Source organism: Anopheles darlingi, chromosome 3 (genome assembly GCF_943734745.1).
Source record: "Anopheles darlingi chromosome 3, idAnoDarlMG_H_01, whole genome shotgun sequence".
NCBI lineage: Eukaryota > Metazoa > Arthropoda > Insecta > Diptera > Culicidae > Anopheles > Anopheles darlingi.
This window is the reverse complement of record NC_064875.1, coordinates 48,386,268-48,407,041: the sequence shown is the minus strand read 5'-3', so window position 1 is coordinate 48,407,041 and position 20,774 is coordinate 48,386,268. Positions and strand designations below refer to the sequence as shown.

At 46.6% G+C, this 20,774-nt stretch overlaps 1 protein-coding gene across 1 annotated transcript in view; it reads left to right on the top strand.

Moving 5' to 3' along the window:
* The window catches only part of LOC125956571 (heparan sulfate 2-O-sulfotransferase pipe), a 111,128-nt gene that overhangs the window by 65,107 nt on the left and 25,247 nt on the right, over window positions 1-20,774 (top strand). Inside the window, exon 2 of the mRNA XM_049688596.1 lies at window positions 6,867-7,034. Within this exon, the coding sequence (XP_049544553.1) occupies window positions 6,867-7,034 (168 nt within the window). The remainder of the gene's footprint in view (window positions 1-6,866; window positions 7,035-20,774) is intronic.

Sequence of the window (20,774 nt, the reverse complement as noted above, 5' to 3'; positions counted from 1 at the left end):
GTTGCAGTCCCCCACCGGCAACACCCATCAACACAGTCGTTCGCATTGCGTGCAGATTCGAGAGACAACAATGTGCGCGCTGTGGTCATGGGCCTGGGTGGCGGTGGTGGTGGTGTTGGTACTGAATGCAGTTATCATTCTGTAGCGCCGCTACTGGAAGATAAAACACGAACAAGCAGACACGGGTTGGCCTTTGGATGGGAAATGTTACCGTCCGAAACCGTTTCCATTCGAAGCCATAAAACGAACGAACTAAATTCAAGACCAACGCGCGTCCGAATGATTCCAACAATACCGCAGGGTTCACAGGAGCCGCTGGTGGTTGTGACGCCAAAGGCTGAGAAAATGGGCAATGGTGTAGCAGAGCTCATCCACTCAAGCTCAATTGCTCCTCCACTGTGCTAGAATCGGCGAAAGGTGGTTGTTTTTGGGTATTTTTTTATTTAGGATCTTGAGAAGTTAAATCGAATGCGAAGGTTTTGAGAAGCAGAAATCATCATTGCAATCCACTCGAAACGAGCGCAACGGGGGTGAATCAAAACAGTTCCACTTTAAACATTTTTAAAGCGCTCAATTGCATGTCCTTCTGCCCCGTTTTCATCACCAATCTAATCAGTAACCGATTATGTTTCGGTGAAATCATCAATGCCCCAACCGAAAACAAAACATGTACTATTCATCAACAGCTACCATTCCATAGCGCTGATGAGTGTAGATAGGTTTTACGAATATATTCATCACACACGGTCGTTCAGGGAATACTTTTCATCTAGACCGATTGTTTTATATGACGTCAGTTGCATCGTCCTGCTGGGGCGTAGATAAATTAAATTAAATTCTCGCAAAACGGATTAGCTGGTCCCAGATGATGTTGGTTGTGAACACGCTGCTACTCCATCATATTACAACAGCGCCCAAACCCCATGCTGCGTTGCCTGGGATGTGTGCTCGGGGACACCGTTTCTGCTTTGATAATCCGGTTTTAATTTTTTTTCTAATTTACAAAAGTGCAACGGTGATGCCATGGTAACAGCGCGATGACTGTTCGTAGATTCACAGTGCGATGCAATATTACAGCATACCTTAGTTGCTAGTTGTGTTGAGTTGCGTCGCTGCAAAGCAACACCATTCATGACTTTCTCCCGAATGCCTGCCTGTCTGGTATATTGCGATAACTTCTCTTCAGCTGAAGTTTGTAATCCTTCAGAGTCACCTGTCTACGGTGAAAAAGAGTGAGAGGGTTCAGCAGGTCATTAAAATTATGACTGGAACATACCGGCTCTTCCGCTTGGCCTGGGTCTTCACAACCGCGTAACACTGCCGCCAGCGGTACACTTGTACAACCAACCCTTTGGGCGAGTGACCTCTGGTGCAATCCTCGTGCAGCTTTTTCTACCACTCTCTTCGTCCCTCATCAAAGTAGCTCCACGTGACTTTCGTCGTTCTTTCGTGGCGCTTGCCACTTGCGCTGATCGACAGCGTTGCCCGTAACGACAACCAGACATGACAACTCAATTGCCACCCCCCAATCGGCAGGCAGCTTCTTCCGCTGTCGTTGCTGTTGTTGCCGCTACCAAACGCCTTACCGTTCGCGACCGGAAACGAATCGAACGGCCAACGGTGCAACAGAGTCAGCGTAGCGGCCGGCTTGTGGCTCCCGGCTGCTCCCCCCGGAAAGCAAGATGGAACTTTCTCGCTCCGGAAACTTTGTTAATTATTGCACTGGAACCTGCTGCTGCTGCTGCTGGTGCTGCTGGAAAAGAAATAGTTGGCATAGGCCCCTCCTAGAGCGTGACCTGAAGCGTGGCGAACGAACCGTGCCTTCACCGTCACCGTCGCCATCGCGTCAAACTTTTAACCTGTTCGCTAAGTAGTTACATTGCATTAACCGGTGTTACTTAATCGGGCACAATCTGGCACATCGGCTGCTGCTCCGACTCTCCGAGGTGCTGCTCTTTTTTTCTTTCTAGCTCTAGGCAGCGTTCCAAGCGTTCAGCATTTTCATAAAAATTGTAGATTTTCCATTAATTATGAAGTACATTATAATGTTGCACTTCTTTTTGATGACCGGCACCACCGGCAAGACGGTCGCCAGACTTTCCGAAGTGAAAATGGCGCACGACGAAACTAGGAAGAGCGCAGCAAGAACCCGAAATTAAGTACAAGTTCCGCTCTTCTCTCACTCTCACTCTCTCTCTGTCGCTCTATTTTTTCTATCGTTCAACTGATCTACAGAAACGATGATGATGCAGATGATGCTTCCACTAGTTACTTACTCGGGTACCGGGGGAAATGCAGAGAAAACTTGTTTGTGCCTGGCTTCAACTCAAGTTTAGCAGCCTCCAGGAATCGAAAGTTGGTCGATACCAAAGCAGCTTAAAAATAATTAAAGCATCCCAGCGCGAAGCTAGCACCGGCCAGTTAGGAAGATACTAAAAAGGCAAAAAAATGCTTCAACAGTCCGTTTTCCCCTTAGATGCGTTACGGTGCGTTCTTACACGTGGCTTACGGAGAGTACCGCAAAGCGACTTATCAACTTATAATACTTCAATCGCGTCAACTTGTAATACTCCGCACCCATTCCAGCCAAAGAATGATTCTTGGTGCTTCTTTTCGGAGGAAGGGAATGTTTGTAACATTCCCTTCAAACATAAATCAGCTCCAAAACTTTCATAAGTACCGGACACGGGCACGCTCCTCGAAGGGCTTTTTTGCTTTACCACATATGTGCTACAGTTTCTTAGATCCGAAGCTTAAGATCGAAAGCAGTAGGTAGATAGCATAAACTGTACGATGAATCAGCATGTTTTACACAGCAGAACATGACACAACGTGGTGTATACGTTGATACGTTGACAGTATCGTTAAATCAACGCGAGAGCGGTCGTGTAAGCTCGGTCTAATCAAATCGCGTAGCGGAGTTACCGAAAGTCGCCGAGGAAAGTCATCTGGATTGAGTTGTAAAACGGAAAAAGCTCCAATTGCCGCTCATTAGACTCGGCCACAAGCGAACGATCGGGTTCTCACCCCCTCATCGAAAGGCAAACAAAGGGTCTTTCGGACTTGGGTCGGTGAAGAAGATGAAAAACACACACACACCCCGCCAGAGTGTGCCCAGAGTTAACGGTAACGGGCAAATTACAGGCCCATTTATGCTGCACAAAACACACTAGCGCCTGCTCCTCCTCCTGCTGGTCACCGACCACGTGCCCGGGTTGCGACCAATTACGAGGCGAAGAGCAGCATGCAGCATGTTGGCCAGAGCCAGCTGGCCAGAGCCACCGCAGAGGTACCGCAGCTTATTTATGCTCCGATCCGTTCCATGGATCGGTTCCGATCAGATTAGATCCGCTTGTGCACGAAGAGAAGGTCGCCTCCGGGGCCCCATCCTCCCCCACTGTCCGGAACATGATGCTTCGTCGTGAGCATTGTGCACGGTACCAACAGATTAGATCGCGGTTCCGGCGCGACATGAGATGGCGCGATGCGATGCGATGCGATGCGGTTACAGGCACCAGCATGGACCCCTGGTTGCGATGTCCATGGGAAATTATGCAGCCAGAAAAAAACACAAAACGTCCAATGGACCCAAATTAGAGCTAATAGACCGCAGCTGGCAGTTGGGATTTTTGGTGGATGACCATAGCCCATGACCTCCGTCGATATGGTAGGAATGGCGGAAAATGAGTCAAAAGTATTTATTTAGGCATCGCGAGCAAGCAGCAGATGATTCCACGCCTTTCAATGTCCTTTCAGATTGTGTTCAGATCGTTATCGTTTAGCTGAACGGCATGTTAACGAGACTAATTTTGACTTCATTTTCCGTTTTTTTTGGTTGCGAAAACTCAGCGCACTGTTGACAGCAACTACAGCGAACGGAATATGAATAAGAAGTGTTTAGTGGCTACACATCTTCTGGGCGTCACCGAGAACCTGCAGGCGTGGAATCCGTGTGAACATCCGAACCAAACGTTCATTGTCTAAACGTCTGACCACTCTTCTACTGACCATGATGCTGATGCTGCCGCTGCTTGCGACACTCACTCTCGTCTCACCCGACTAATGCAATGGAATTCAATTAAGTGTTTCAAATCACGATGCACGAAACGCGCTCGCTGGTGTCCGTTGAACTTGTTCTACTCGTGGCAGGCTGGCGGGCGCATCCGACTAATGGTCGAGCCGCGGCATCCCGTCGCGTGTAGCATGTAGCCTCATCCATCTGGGAGCCATCTTTCAAGGCCATGCCGTACCGATTGTCTTCTCGGGGTCGGTATTTCTCACGAGCAAAAGAATCGAACGGAACCGCCGCCGGTGTCACTGTGATGTAGGGAGCGAGTTCGCTCGACGCTTGGCTGGGGATGAGTTGCGGTTGCGTCTGCCACGCTCTGCTCCGCTTGTTGTGCCTGAACTAGGGAATAACCTTGTGGTTCCAAAGGGGTGGGGAAATCCGCTTACACCATCGGTGCGCACTCTTCACGGACGGATTGGATCATTGATGCAACTGGCGAAAGAATCTGCCAATTCCGAAAGGGGAAAATTCCTGGTATTCGAATGGGAGCAGCACCATCGGGTATACAATGCGGCCCTTTACCACGTATGACGTGTGTCGACCTCGGTGCCTGTACCATCACCATCATCTCATCCCCCAATATTACCGTCCCGTCAAATCTCCCAGCATCACGGACGCTTAGAAAGTGAAAGTCGCGCGCTGATCTGAGGAACTGACACGCTAGTTTTAGAAGGCACTCCATCATCGCACAAACAGCAAACAGCTCGAATGTTGTTTGCACGGTTGTTTTGCGCTGAGGGTTTCCGTTTGTTGCGGCTGCCCCAAACCGGGGATGCAAAAGTTGTTAAAAGTGTATCTCTTTCGCGGAGTTGAGCGTCGAGATCGAATAGATTGTCGGCGAGATTGCCGCCTGTACTTTCCGTGAACGGCACCGGGGTTGTACATTGTATTGTGTGCTGCAAATTAGTTTGGCACAACAACCATTCGCCTGGACTGGTGTGCAGACAGAAATGTCAGCGTTTGACGTTCACCTCATCTTCAGTACCATCTAGAGAAACACAGAAAGGTTGCCTCCTCCTGTTCCTTATCCTTGCAACGGTGGCCGGTGCGTTCACTTTTAACAGTTACTTGTCCCATAATTTAGTTTCACATTTGACAAAAAGCACTCTGCATCTCATGAAGGTAAGAAGCGATGGTTCACCTTTTTGGCAAGATGTTAATGTTTTGCAAGATGGTGATCTCTGGTGACAGCACTTGAGGTGTCATCGGTTGACCTAGCTTTCATGCCAATTTCCTTTCAGCGTCACGGATCCTCATCCATCTAATGACTTAAAACTATTCCAATACCTGTGTGTACGGCTAATGCGTTCAAAGCTTTTCTCATCTATAGCTCTCGTCTCTTGATGGATTGTCCTAAATCACTCAAACTCATACTCGAAACACCTTATGAACTGTTGTTGTTGCGCCAGTAATATCCTTACAAATCGTGCTGCTAACATGTTGCCGACTAATACTTACTATAAATCAAAAATATTCTAGCGATTCTCTGCCACTTCTTATTCTATTTACCAGACATTTCAATGTTTAACCATGACCATGTCCACTTGGTCAGACCATTACATTATCAACGAATATTGGGCATTAAACTCTTTCATAGCCAGTACATTCCTTGAATAAATGATTTCCACTCTGCTCTAATACAGGATAAGAAAGAAATTTCTATCTATAACAGAACTGTGGTTACGAAGGAATTAAGAACACGAACTAGGTACTTTTAACCACAAAAACCGGTTCTTTTTGCATCTTACAATAAGAACAGTAATTTCCAAGTGATAATGTTAGTTAGTTAAGGGGCAATCTTTCAATTTATGGACGTTTTATCTGTTTGAAAGTGTAATTTTTGGTAGCTTTGCAGCTAAATTTTCCTTTATTTTATTCTAAAGAACAACAATAACGATGGCTTTACTGCATCATATTTAGTGATGGTCATATTTAGTGATGTGGAAATGGAGTGGAGTCAGTTGCCAAACTATCCCCGAATCATTATTGAAAGACTATTCGTTTCAATCCAACATAACAACCAGAATTCGATTGCTGCATTAACAATTGATCAGATTTAACCTAATGCTTACACCTTGTGAGCGTATTTTTATCCCAAAAAAATGCTTTCGCAACAACAGAACTCACTCTGCTACGTGTTTGCAGTGCAATCTGTGCACAGCAAACATGGCCGGCAGCGTGGACATAACCTAAATTAAATTAGGAAAGCTTCACAAGGGAAACAGATTTGTCAACCTGAGTTTACAATCCGAACGAACGTGAATTCCTTCACCCTGTTGCTAGTGAAAAGCGGCATCAAGCTCATCACCGTTGATAAATGAGGGTCTCTGGATAAAGCATTTGCAGAAAAAAAACCCGAAAAAAAAAGTTAAACGATAATACCTCAACACTCGTCAACCGAATTACACTCTACCATTCTCATCACCGTCGCCGGCAGAACCCGGCCATCAAATCACGCCAGACACCGTCCTCGTCGTCCTCGTTGTTGTCGTCGTGGTGTCTGTCATCGCTGGTGGCAATCAGTAGCGTGGCAATCCCCTGGCCAAACCCTGCAACCAAGGCCACCGTTGCGAGCATGAAGGATTATTAGTTTTTCCATCCCATTACAACCATTAGCGCGTATGCTGCTGCTGCTGCTGCTGATGCTGCTTGTTGGTGTCAATCTCAACCAGATCCCTCACCAGATCTGGTGCCCTCTCATCCCCATCCTCACGCACAGGTGCAGCGGATGATAGCATTTCCCCCGAAAAACTTATTGCAAACCTTCCTCTCTTTGGTCTCTTCCCTTTCTCACCAGATACGCCGAACTCGTGGCTCTGATTGCCATCTCGTGCACACTGTTCCTGTTCATGCACACCCAGAGCCTGACGTCGCGGTTGCGCGAAATGGAGGACAAATTACAGCCACCGTCATCGCTGTCGGGGGTCGACAGTGGGCTGAGTGGAAATTCAATTAGCCAAGGTAAGTGCCCCATGGACTGACACCATTCGACCGAACCGAACCGAACGCCGGAGGACCACCGGTTCGACCACGCTCTGCCCCGGTCGATAGTAAAATCAAAATTAATCACCCTCACCGGATCGGAACTTCGCGGTTCCTCTCCCTCCGTGAAAGCTAATCTTAATCTGCTCAACAGCATTTTGCGATGTCGATAGTCGGGACCAACCCCAAGGAAGGTTCAAACATGTTTTTTGAATCTCGCCAATTTCAATTTCCAAACCTCGCGAAACGCGAAAACGATCCACGAAACCAATTTATTGCAATCAACACACTCGGGCACCCTCGGAGCACTCTCCACAGCTGGACAAATCACAAGCAATACGATGCTACTGCTGTTGCTGGTCAAATGCTTTGCAGCTGTAACGTCATTTACAGCACATTTATGTAAGCCAATTCCTTCCCTGATCGAATGTAAATTGCTCGTCGATCACCATTTGCCGCTCTTAAATTATGCTAACACAACGCGTGGAGCATTAAGCGTGAGCTCATCCGTCCCTTCCGTCCATCCCACAGCCACTCAATCCGAAATCCGGACCAATCCATCCAGCACGACAATGACCACGACCCTTGCACAATCGCCGACTACGACTCCGGCGATGACGATGGTGATGATGTGCCACCTCCGGTTTGCGATTGACATAACGCCATCTTTGGCGCCAGTGGCACCCTCACGCACGCGAGAGTATTCCCTCGGTGCAATAATTATGTAGCACCGGTGAGAGGTCAACCGGGGGATAATGACGGAGTAGTGTGCGAACCTGTCAGTGATGGGCCCCGAGGGGGGGGTGAAAATTGGTCCGAAAATGTCCAAATTTGCACTCCATCAATCGGATCGTTCGTTCGGGCAATTAAAAGTGGGTCGTAGTGTATGGCACCACTTCACAGATGGGGTGGAATTTGGTTGATTATTGGAATTACGTCGATGCACGGCAGTAGCTGGTACCAGCTTAAACCGTCGGGATGGCGAATCCATTTTCTATTTTATTAAATTGTGACGTTTTTACAACGCTATTACTGCCACATTGTGTGGTGTCCTTCCGTTGGCTGCGGACTTTTATTATGGATTCTTTTAGCAGAAGCTTCAAACAAAGCCATATCGTTTTTATTGCAATGCACGGATTTAGACAATGAATGCAAGGTTATTTCTAATAATATAAAATGGATATAAAACCCAGTGCTCTCTGTTCTCCTTTTGCACAGGCACTGAGTCAATGAACTTTGAGGACGGTTGTATAAAAAACTATCCCACACCTATTATTTTTGGATTCAATGACAATTCGTCGTCTAAATTTGTGATTTTGTCTTCAGCAATACATTTTTAGTGAATCGAAGAGGCAGCAGTGTGTAAAGGCTTCATTTTAAAATAGTATATTCCCTTGATTAACAGTAATAATGACCAAGTGGTAGTAAAAATTGCTGGGAATAATTAACCGATGATAGTAATGGCTAGGAAATTACTAACATGATTGATGAAAGGTAAATTGATGAGTTTGATTAAGTCCCAAGAAGATCAAGTATTTAATTCTTCTTTATCAATGGATTATGATAAGCGCAAACGATAATTAGCAGCAAGCGAAAACAAGAGAATATCGTTCAATTGTTAAATAGGAATTCAAAAAATCCACCGCAAGATCCCTGTTTCAGAGGGAACGGAATAATTATGAGCATACAACGTGATGTCAAAAGTCAAACGATTTCTAGCTTACGATAATGCCAATAAGTCATACTACGGATAACCAGCAAAATATTTAATGAGAACACAAATGAACAACAGTGTGTATCTAACATGCGCTCAATCTCACGCACATTTGTACAATAACCTACCAAATGTATTGCTTTTCCAACATATTTTGCATCAGCATAAGCAAACGAATCCACTCCATACAAAGTAACGAATATAATGCGCATGACAATGACAATGCACCAATCCGTGTATGAGTTTAATCGAATTCATCAATTGATATACAAATTCAATTTTTCTCCACGCGTTCGCTCGAATCGAAGCGGTCTCTTCGTCGAGTGATGTTTGTTCAGTATTGCTAAGTAGTATCGTCGTACCGTAGGTTGTTGTTGTGCTGTGTCACATCGCCTCAGCCCTCAAAAAACATATTAAATCATGTTTATACACGCACGGTAATCAATAAACATAACATGCGCCGAATCCGGCAACCAACACGCGCTAGCATTCGAACGTAGAATCGAATACCAAAATCAAATTCAACTCATAAGCGTGCGACTGCGGGAGGGAAAAAAAAGAATTTACTTTCGGAGCACAGAACTCTCATCTGCCTTCATTTATGCCACCGCCGTCGCCCTTGGTGACAAGGCTTCTCCCTCTTTGGCTCAGTGGGAGGAACGATGAACTTCAAATCCCCCTTTCAAAGCCCTCTCCATATTGCGATGGTCTGCAAATGGGGGCCATCGGCACCTTCCCGGTACTCTGCGAGCTAAATCCGTCAGCCGGCAGAATGGCAGAAGATCGATCGCGTGTGTCGATCTGTATATGCCACGTGTGTCTCCGTGACTGAAGCCGCTACTGAGCACTTTTTTCCAGAAAAAAAGCGAATGAAACATTTGCCTTCACCACGTCTTGCAGCTGCTGTACACAGCTGCCTCGCAGCTACTGTAAACAGCCGTCGCTGTCGCTGTCGCCAAAGCACGATCGAGCACTCACCACCCATCCCATACGGTGATGCCAAATCGGGGAGCCGATACGCGAGAATGAAACTTAATGAAGCATAATATTACAATCCGCCTGGCCTGGCCTGGCCCGGCCCGGTGCGAAATATGTTGCATAAATATTATTACCGAAAGGCAATCGAAGCAATTGACAGGCTCCACCCCACCAGACGTGCCGACCGGTTGGGACAGGAAAGGCGGAAGGACATTTTTATTTGTGGGAATACACTTTCTGCCCACTTTCCACACTCCCTTTTGCTGTGATGCTTCGCAGAATGTGATAGAAAACGACATTACGAGACCAATCCTTTCGCACTTGGCTGATGCTGCGCGTAGCAGGCTGTCTTCGTAACCTACCACAGTGGCCGATGTCACCGACAACCCGGCGAACGGTTTCCGGTTTTGACGCCAGAACGCCAGGCGTCGGAATTGCGGAAAACGATTTGGCCTCTTACCAGGGAAACGCAAACTCTACCGCGTCTCAAACAGTTAACCACACACACACACACACACACACACACACGCGCGGAGACACACATCAGGGCAAGTACCTGGCACTGGCTGGTACGCTGGAACGATATTGGAATGCCAAAACCATCATCATCATCATCACGGGTTGCGACATCGCCGGAAGCGATCGAGCATGAAGTACTTGCATGAAGTGAAAATTTATTTATTTGATTTTTCCGGCTCCCCTCTTCCCGGCCGACCACCTTCCTGGACCACTCGACCAACGGTGAATTATGTGGCTGGTTGTGGAGGATGCAGCTGCCAGCCAGCCAGCCAGCCATTAAATTCCAGCCAATGGAGGACTAGCTCATCAATTTCTGCTCGGTCCTCTCTTCTGGTCGAGTCTCTGGCGCCCAACTGTCTCAAGATGATGCCATTTATTGTCCTTCGTCGCCGCTTGTCGCCTCCCGAAAAGAAAAAAAACCGCGCTAGTGCCTCACGCGCCACGCACCGATTTATGCACCATTCCCCCTGGTCCCGGTTGTTGGATTCTGCACTAATCGATGGAGTGGATACTGCAGGTTCTACGCTAACGACCAGCACCGAACGCACCGAAGACGCTACAATTTGTAACGACCGAAGGAAGGAAGGAAGGGAGGGAAGGCAAAAGACAGTGGACGTAGCTTTCTGGGCACGGAACTTTCGTGCGAGGGACTTTTTTTTAATTTATAACACTAACCACAACCTGCCTCCTCCAAAGCAATCCGGCAAAGGCATCAGGTCGTTCCGGGTTCTTGAGAGCGGAAAAACTTAACCATCGCTTGGTGTACTTGCACTCCCTTCGGGTCGGTCTTCGGAGTCCATTGGGCTCTCTTTCTCGCTGCACTTTTTGGCCATTTGCCACACCAGAAAACCGAACCGAAGCTAATGGTTGGGTTGTGTTTCGCATACGATCGGGATATCAATTGCAGCAGCCAAGGATCCCTTGGACATAAGGAGTCCGCGTGCAGGCTAATGAGGCTGCAGCGCCATTATTGCGTTAAGCTGGCGCATTGGAAGCACATAAAGCTTAATGCGATTGCATTAAGGGGAAAGTGTTGGATGTTTTTCTTGCAAATGAAAACTTTAAGCCGAGAGAACCTACTTATAGGATAGAAAGAATTCTCTCTTCAATTATCCTATTCAATTCAATTGAAACACAATCGGAGAGCTTTTACCTCAAAAGAATTAAACCAAATTTAAACATGGATTCGCTGGATAACTATTCGAACAGAACATTGATAGTTTTACACACAGCGTGGGGTTTGAATTGTTGAAAACTTATGAATTATTAACATCAACAACAATGGAACTCGTTGCATCAACGATTGATGACGATCAATTTAGGTGATGAGATTAATAATAATCACAATATCATTTCCATATTCCATCTATTGCACATTACACTATTACACTAACTACACTTTTATGTTTGTGTAAGTTTACTAAAAGATTCTTGTCCTAAAAAGTTTTCTGAGCTTCATCTGAAAAACAGATCCATAATTTTTTCAGATCCGAATATAATTTCTGGCTCCTAAATAACGTATAAGATCATTGGTATGTCAATAATCATTATTCATTATTCAGCGACGATGAAGGTCGAGACTGTGAGTTGATGCTATTATGTTTTGTTTGGCGCAATCATGTAAATTCCATCTGGTTGAGCTTGCATATTAATCGCAGCATTTATGTAATTGCTTTCACATAAATTTATTTCTATTAAAATATAGTTTACATAAAACCAACCGCCTTATTCGATATGATCTGAACGAAGGGGCTCTATCCATTGTCACAAAATTTATGTCATTACTATTGCCAGATACATGAAATCGAAAATGCATCAAAATTAAAACAGCCGTCTAAAGTTATGAGGATTCTATTTTTTCCATATGTTTTGGACCCAAAATCCCTTGGATTCAAATAAAATTGATAAGGAAAGGATAGACATAAAAGTCAGGAAAATAAGCTTCATTGAATTTTAGTTAGAGATTGCTCCAATGGGAAGTATGGAAAGCCTTGTCCCTTGGACTATTTGAATTACACGGACTTCATGTAGAAGAACATTTGTATTTCTCGAAATTGTTTTGATAACAAAATGCAAACAAACAGTTCGGAGCTCTACCAAATGTTGCACATAAAACTAAATGATTCGAAAGCAAACCTCGGCTGAAACAAATCATCCTACTGATTACATTGGTTCGACGCCATAAAAACGGGAAAGCAAAAGCCAAGGAAGCACATTTTACATCCGAAAGCTGTCTAACCGAACTTTAATCCTGACATCAGAACTGACGGCGAACGGCTCACTTCATCGCGACTCACGACGGGACACCACTTTAAGGCAGCCTAAGGCGAATTGAATTTCGAAGTGAGGGTATCTGGTCGGTCGCGACGAACAGAAGCACCACCACGGCCACGGAGAAGAAGCACCAGCGATGAAGTGGAAACGACACGACGACTCCCAGTGCCGTGTTCTAAAATGCGTTCCAAGGTTAACAGAGAGCCACGACTCCCGGGCCCATCGCTTGTCAGTTTTTAATATGACAAAATTAAATTATCCAGATACAAACCAGCATGATACGCACGTGGAACGCACCACGTCCTCACTTATGTGCTACGCCTTCTGGCGGTAACACGCGTTACACACACAAACATTAATGTGTGCTTCATTTAACAGGCTTTTCATTTGTTTATTCAATCGAAACTGTCCAAAGCGTGAGATACGCCTTCCGGATAGATAAATCCAGATGACAGGAGACAGAATCGCTCTCCATCAATCGTCATATCATGTGAAGAGTATCCACTACTTGGTAAAAGATCTCTTTACCTCGTACCAGAAATAGAGCACTCGAGATCGAAAACTGTTTAGTGACGTGAAAGGTTTCCCTGGTAAACACCCGCTTCACAGTTGCGGATAATCGACCTCAATATTGCTCTCTCTATCACACACTAATGGAAGCTCGACTGACGTCTGTGATTTCCACCGGACATCGGCTACGATTGGCCTAGCGAAAAGTGCATTAAGTGCATCGACATCCAGGTCTGACGTGGCCTGTGGCCAACAACACCGCAAAATCCACCGAGTGGCGCACAGTTCGGTGGCTTCCTCCTGAGTCAGTTCATGATCGTGATGGAAAAATTAATAACGGAATTAAATTAAGAAAAGCAAGTTCCTTCCGCAAAACCCCGCGACTCATCCTTGCGAGCGAGCGACGCGTGCCAACAAACCGTCCACCAACCAACCAACCAGCCTGCCAGCCAGCCAGCTAAATGTCCGTTTGTACGGGTTTGATGGAGCCATAAATTCCTGTTTTCCACTTCCTCGCGAGCGAGTGAGGAACCCTCTTGAATGTCCTCGAAAACACTTAGCGGATAAGCTATCGAGAACAACCCGTTCGACGACAACGACAACGACGACGACGACGAGCATAGCATATGCGGACAGTGAAACCGTTCGAAGGACATTAAATGGCATCCACTAGATCAAATAATGCCTCGGAAAGGTTCCGGTCCCCCCGTCCGTCCGACAACGAGCGCGATGCGATGATGATGCTACTACTACTACTGGGGGCTACCAACCATTTTACTGGCCGCTTTTAAGAAGGCCATAAATTGCATCATTGGCTTCCGCCTTCGCGTTCCGGCCGTTCCCGTTTTGCCATAATTTGTCTGGCCGAATGCTCCATCCTTCCTACACTGTGGCCACTGCCGTTGGTCGTTTGGTACAAAGTAGTAGCAGTAGCGGTAGCGGTAGCAGCAGCAGCAGCAGCAGCAGTGATAGTAGTACTATTGGTAGCTGAAAAGGCTCCCGGATTCACCGATGCAGCTCACTGCCGGCATTCGTTTCCTGTCGTTAAGGACCTGTTCTCTCTCTCTCACACAAACACACACACATCCGATGCCAATTTTCCGATCGAAGGGGAACCAAAAACGGATCACAAAAAGTGTCAGTATGGCTTGTCACACCCCAAGGGCTTCGAGTGGTGTCCTGATGTTCGGATGTTCGCACACACGCAATCACACACACATACTAGATATGGTTTGGATTGGTTTTTGGTTTGGCTTTATGGCCGGCCACTGCAGTGCGAGTGCCCACCGGTGCGCCATCACCATCGCCATAAAACGACGTCGACATTTTATCGTGCCCAGTTCGCGATCGGGGACACCATTTGGCTCCCAATCAAACAAACCAACCAACCAACGAAATGGTGACGTTCCCCCAAAAACAACCAAAATGCCTCGGCCTACGTTCGCTTTCGCCAACGGCCTGCCTGAGTTCCTAATTTTAGGTGAACCATTAATTTGGGAAATTGAGAAATTCCCCAGAACCAACGCAGAACCAGGTCCGTTTTCCGTCTGCCTGCAGCAGGCAGATAAGCAGAAAGAGAGGGAGAAGGTCGTGGTGGAGAATCCTTTCGAGCGCCCTCACGCGAAACGCGCAACACTAAACACAGGTTGTGCCGTGCCATGTTTGCACGCTAATCCTTAATTCTGCCTAAACATGAAACTTTCCACCTCGCAGCGATGTGTGTATGTGTGTGTGTAAGGAAAGGCGGAGTGTTTGGAGCCCAAAAATCTTAACCCATCATCATCTTCTCATCAATCAAGCAAACGACGCACGAGGAATGGAGAAACGGACGAAGGGTTCTGGGAACGCAGCAAAGTTTTAAGGCCGAAGCCGTTTGCCCTTTTAAACCCCTTCGCTAATTCCTGGTTGGGGGGAGCGTTACTGAACCGTTGTCTCGTCGGTTCGTTGGTTGGTCCTTGGCTCCATCGGTGACGTGTTCGCAGTGATAGCGAAGCTTAAAGTGAAAAGTAAAAGCTCCACGAAGCACCTTCAGCTCCTTCCACTTGTAGCACACATGAACTGACACACACACACAGCCACAGAGAATGTGATGTTGTGTTGCTTCTGCTCCTTCCCTTCTGATTAATCGGGCGTTTTTTCCCCGACGTCAGGGCTCTTGTGTTACACATGCAGAGCACCACTCCGAACGACAGCCCCGCGCCGCGCGTTTGTCGTTTCGTTTCGTTTTCCATTTGCCTTGTCATCACCGAACGGGCCCGATACCGGTCCCGGTCCCGGTAGTTGACATGCTTATCAGCGACTTGTTGCGCTGAAACACTGATGAACATGGCACATGTCGCGCCCGATTGCGCTCAGGCCCCGACCCTTGGGGGATGGTGCTATCTGTCGTTAATCCTTTCCGTGTTGGTGTTTTAAAAATAGATGTTGAATCTTCGCTGGAACGTTTAAATGCTTCATTCCACACCTTCCGAGAGCATGGTTTCTGCAGAATTCTAAGGAACGGAGGAAGATATCTACGTAAGCAATCCTCTGGGCTCGTAGTATGTTTTCCGTTTCCCATGAATTTTGAAGGGTTTTCCAAATGATTGCACAAGAAAAACAAAACTTGAGACCTTTTTGGCGAATTGAATTGTGTTTCCTTCGATGATTTCGTGCTAAACAGAGCTACTGGGAAATTAACAATTGAATCGAAACATTACTTCTTAGCAATATAAAGTATAAGCAGTAATTATGTTTAATACAAGATTATTCTAAGAATTAAAACCTAAGTACGCAGAATAGAAATACCAAGTGGAAAAGAACCCATTTTGTTTCTAGGTTTTGTTCTTGTTTTCCTATGGGTTTGTATTTGATCTACTGTTTAATGATCATGTCACTCCCAGAAAAGACGCATTTCCCACATTTAATATAAAAAAAAATCATTTGTTTAAATATTCTTCAACTGAGCCAAAAGAAGTTAGATAAGCGTCTTTAAAAAATTATTTGCACTTGGTAAAGGATTCTTCCGAATTTAAATAAAACGATGTACAACGGTGTGCGTGATAGAACCAACAAGATAGTAGGATACTTGATAGTATGGTACTTCTAAAGTAAACTAACAGCTATTATCGTAAATCTGTCTTCTTTTCACCCAAAGCTTTACATATTTGACTCATTAATTTCGACGTACGACTGTACGTTTCTTTTACATACACATATCTTTAAGTAGAAAGGCATTAATTTCATGCGCGTATTGCGAGGTGTGTCCTTTGTTCTTCGCAATGCTATTCTATTCTGAAAAAGACACTCCAAAAAAGAAAGAAAAAAGAAATACGAGAAACGAAGTCGTTACCCTTCGTACCAACGAAGGATTATTTGGATGATTATTGAGCGCATATTATAGCCGTTTACTGCTTCGCTCAGCACAACCAGTAACGGCCTTATCGGTGATTTACGATCATGAATTAGGTGTTAATGGGGTCATTCTCACGATGTTGCGAAAGAAAATTATTCCCCTCTTGCGACTCTCTACGCAGCAACCAACAAAGGATCATCATTCAAACCGGCACCGACTCTTCACGACCGACTCATTCAGGGTTTTCCTTCGAATTCATTGGAAAATATTGCAAAACCCCCGATTCCACCATTCCTGCCGTAAACGAGCTCCTAGAGCGATGCAGCAAGATATGAAAAATCTCTTCTCCAAAGTCTCCTTTTGCGCTTTGCGGAAAGTAAATGATAGGAAAAAAATAATAATATTTCCAACTATGCGGAGGGCGCAACCTGCCCGAAACGATCGACCAATCGATCTTATCACTAATAACGACCGAAAGAACCCGCATCCGCATCCTGTCACCTCTCGAGTGGCGCACCTTTTCCTCCTTTTACTTCAACCTCGCGTCACAGATGGCGTCAGACTGTCGATGGCCGTGGCCGAGCCGGTCGGGAATGAAAGAAAAGCTAAATAAATGCGCACTCCAGGAACCATAACGGAACGGCCAGGACGCGCCAGGGTGTTCCAATAACGGGGCAACACGGGGGCGTCACCTTGAACGCGACGGCAGCAGCAAAGTAATGCGGAACCAGGACGCTGGACGAGAACGACGACGAAAGCCAAGGAATTCCGATGATTAATGGGAGCGATCGATGTTTTGCTTCGCTTTGTAAGCGAACAAACATCCGGGACTCTCTCTCTCCCTCTTGGAGTTTTCCCTTCTTAGAGGTCACCCCAGTCACCTCCTTCAGTCCGTCCGTTACTAACTTCGATTGAGTGATGAGTTTCGTCGCTGGCTGGCGTCAATTTCTGAAAGCAGGGGTTTTTTTGGGCAGCGAGGAAAGCGGAATTTCTCTACAAATGAGAAACATTTGCCAGAAATTCACCGACCGTTTTTCCTCCCTTTTACGACGCTTTCCACGACTGTAGCTGCACTGTAAGGATTCTACAGTTCGACCATTTCCAGTCCACTGCATCAGCCAGCGAGCTAGAAATGAAAGCGTCGTAATTATGCTGCACTGTTCCGGCTCCGCTCAGTAGCTGCAGCTGGTGCCTTATACTGTTTCGGGAAGTGCATACACATCTGCATCGAGCGCACCACCGTTCGCACCCAACTAATGCACAACAAAATAGAATGCTGGCGAATGCAAATGTAATCAACATTACCAACCAAGCCACGAAGGCACGATAGTGAGAACGGTGCAAAGAATGGGATGCGAAGCAGAGAAGAGACGAAAAAAAACCCTTCGAATGGTAAATTCTAAAAACTTTTATCCAGCAATAGCACCCTCACGAGCAGTAGCAGTAGCACCAGCAGCAGCAACAATGGTGGCAACAGATCGGATGCAGATTTTTTCCACCAATCTGCGCCTGCTTCGTTTCAAAACAAATTAACTGTTTTTTAGCTCGCTCGCCCTGAAACCACGCCATACGAGCTGTGGAGGATGTGGAATGAAATTTAGAACTTTTCACGCCAATCCATTCATCCGCGATCCTGAATGGCAACTTTCTCCTTCTTCTCCTCCTCGCCACGGGATGGAAGGCGTGGTGGTGGGATGCTCGACAATTAAAGTGCAATCAAGCACCATCACGACAGCGTGCACGCATTTATGGTTTTTAATTATTATTCGGAAACCACCAGCACACCACCACCAGAGCAATGGTGCAAGAGATTATTATGAAAATCATGGCAACAAATCAACTACAAAGATGGATTGCAATTTACTTGCTACAAAGCGAAAAAGGGAAGGGAGAGAAAGGGATACTCTCTATCGAGTGCTCGGGAGTACCGCGACCGGTTATTTATGGATCGGTTGGGCAAGATTGATGAATCTTTGTGGTTCGTTTCGTTTCGATCCGACTCGACCGATGCACTCCGATCCGATCTCTTACACAGTTGAACATCCTTATTTTGTTTATACGAAATTCCGGGCGCCGGGCGCCTGGCTACTCGCAATGCAATGCATCGATCCTGCGGTGCGGTACCACAGACCCTGCCCTGACCTTCGGCATGCTGCCAAAAAGGTCCCGCAGCATCATGTTTTTTTACTGCAATCTCACCACCGCACCAGCAGCAGCAGCAGCAGCAGCAGCAGGTAATCGGTGGCTCGTGCCTCGTCCCTGTCTCGAGTGTCCGGAAGCCTTTCGCGGTTCGGATTTGCGCGCGAGCCCGCGCGCAGCGAATGATTGATGATGCTGCCCATAAATCGATCGTCGCAAATCCACCGCAATCACTTGCGCAACTTGTGGCAAATCCGCTCGCGATACGGCACGCGGCACGCCATCATTGCTGCCGGTGCACCGTCGCAGCACTACCGATCAACACGCCATGATAAGCGTAATGTTTTCGGCGGCTCCTTCCTTCCGAAGCGTACCATCATAATCCACCGAAAGCAGCCAAAGCAAAAGCCAACGGGGGGGCCAATAGTGCATGCGGCAAGCTGTTGCGGATTATGCAACCAAAAAAACCCGGCGTCAATGACGCGTCCTAGCCTGTCGCATAAAATAAAGATGCCGCAACCGATGCAACCGGCGGCCAAGAACGGCCGGATGATTGACGAATCTAATGAGTTCCGTGTTTACCTTAGCATTTAGCTCGATAACCGATCGACGGAACGTTCGCCCCTCCCCCTTTGATTTATGATCCGATCTGTAACACTCGGTGTGGCACACTTCAAAACCGGCACTGATCAGCATCATCATGAGCATGGCTAGATGTTGGAATTGAAGTCTGTCGGTCGTAAACCACTCGAAGACGAACCGTTCGGCAACAATAGTGTGGTGCCACCTGCAACCTGCAACCTTCGGCAGCATCGGCATCGACAGTTTGTGGTGGCGTTATGTTGTTTGACAACATAATAAAGATACGATGGACAGCAGCGAGACGACTTGTGGTGATGTTTATGTAATTGCGTAAACTTTCGATGTCACCACGGACAGTTCACGGACGCCACAGTTCTCTCTTTCGGGGATTGGCTTTAGGCAGTTTTATGTTGTTCTGACTTCTGCCAGCGGGTGAAGGAGGTGGCAGCATCTTGTCTCGGAACTTATGATGCAACTCTTGGTACTAGACACCTTACTCATCATGCACACACATAACGCATGCTGCGTGCTTGGTGTGAAGTGTTGATAATGTTGATATAGATGTTGATATAGTCATTGAAATCATCTTAACTTTTTTTTGCTATATACACACACTCGCACATCCAGATAGCTGGATAGCATTTATCGCAAAGAGAGACAGAAAGAAAGCGAGAGAGCGACGTAGAGAGAAACCGAAATAAAAAAAAAGGACACTCGCGAGCGGTTCCTAACTTTTCCATTAACTTTCCGCAATGAGATTCCATTCAATTGAGGGTTTTATCAAATCAACTCGAGAGTCAAACGATGCGGTTTCATGTGGCCCGCCAGAAACCGATCCACTGCTCGATGGATGGATGGACGGAGGAAAAGTTAACGATCGCGCCCTAATCTAATTATGCATTACTTCATTCGCACCTTTCGCACTATCTTACTCCCATCCCGGCCGTTCGGTTAACAATTTGGTACAATCTGCGGCAGCAGCACCTTCATCCATCATCCCCGGTTCTTTATTACCATTTCGGGCGCAGCCCGTTGCGAAAAATCGCCAAAGAAAAAACAGCAGCAAAACCCCGGAACGAGGGCCGTGACGTGGCAAAGGTTTTTCATCGCTAATCAGTTCCCCCGGTGCGAGATGGCCCGTAGAAGATGGTCCCAAAAAACAAAACAAAAACCACCCACCGTTAAAACAGCTTCTAAAGATGGTGGCCCATCCGGTGACAAAACCACGAACCCACGATTGTCCGATCGGAAATCCTCTTCCAAGGGCAACGCTAAACCCCGGATACCTCTCGCACCGGAAGGGATCAGTTTTGATGCCTCCGTACTGTGATTCTTTTCCCCCCAGCGGGAGCGGAATTATATTCAGCGGAATTAATCATCTCCGTTTTATACTTTCTCTCGGGCTCAGGCTTAAGCGTTTTCGTGAAAAATGGTCACCAAACGCCGACAGACCGACTGACTGACTGCAGCCGAGAATCTTCTCGAGCAACCTGATACGATCCATCGACCCGCGGCCTAATTAAAGGTATTGCGGCCAACCAGCCAGCCAGCCGGACGAAGCATGTCTAATCGCTACCCCATTTACCGAAGCGATCCGCTCAAACCGCGGAGATTCTTAATAAATCATACAGCCCGCAAAGTAGTTATCGAGATTGAGAGAGAGGCCCAAAGTG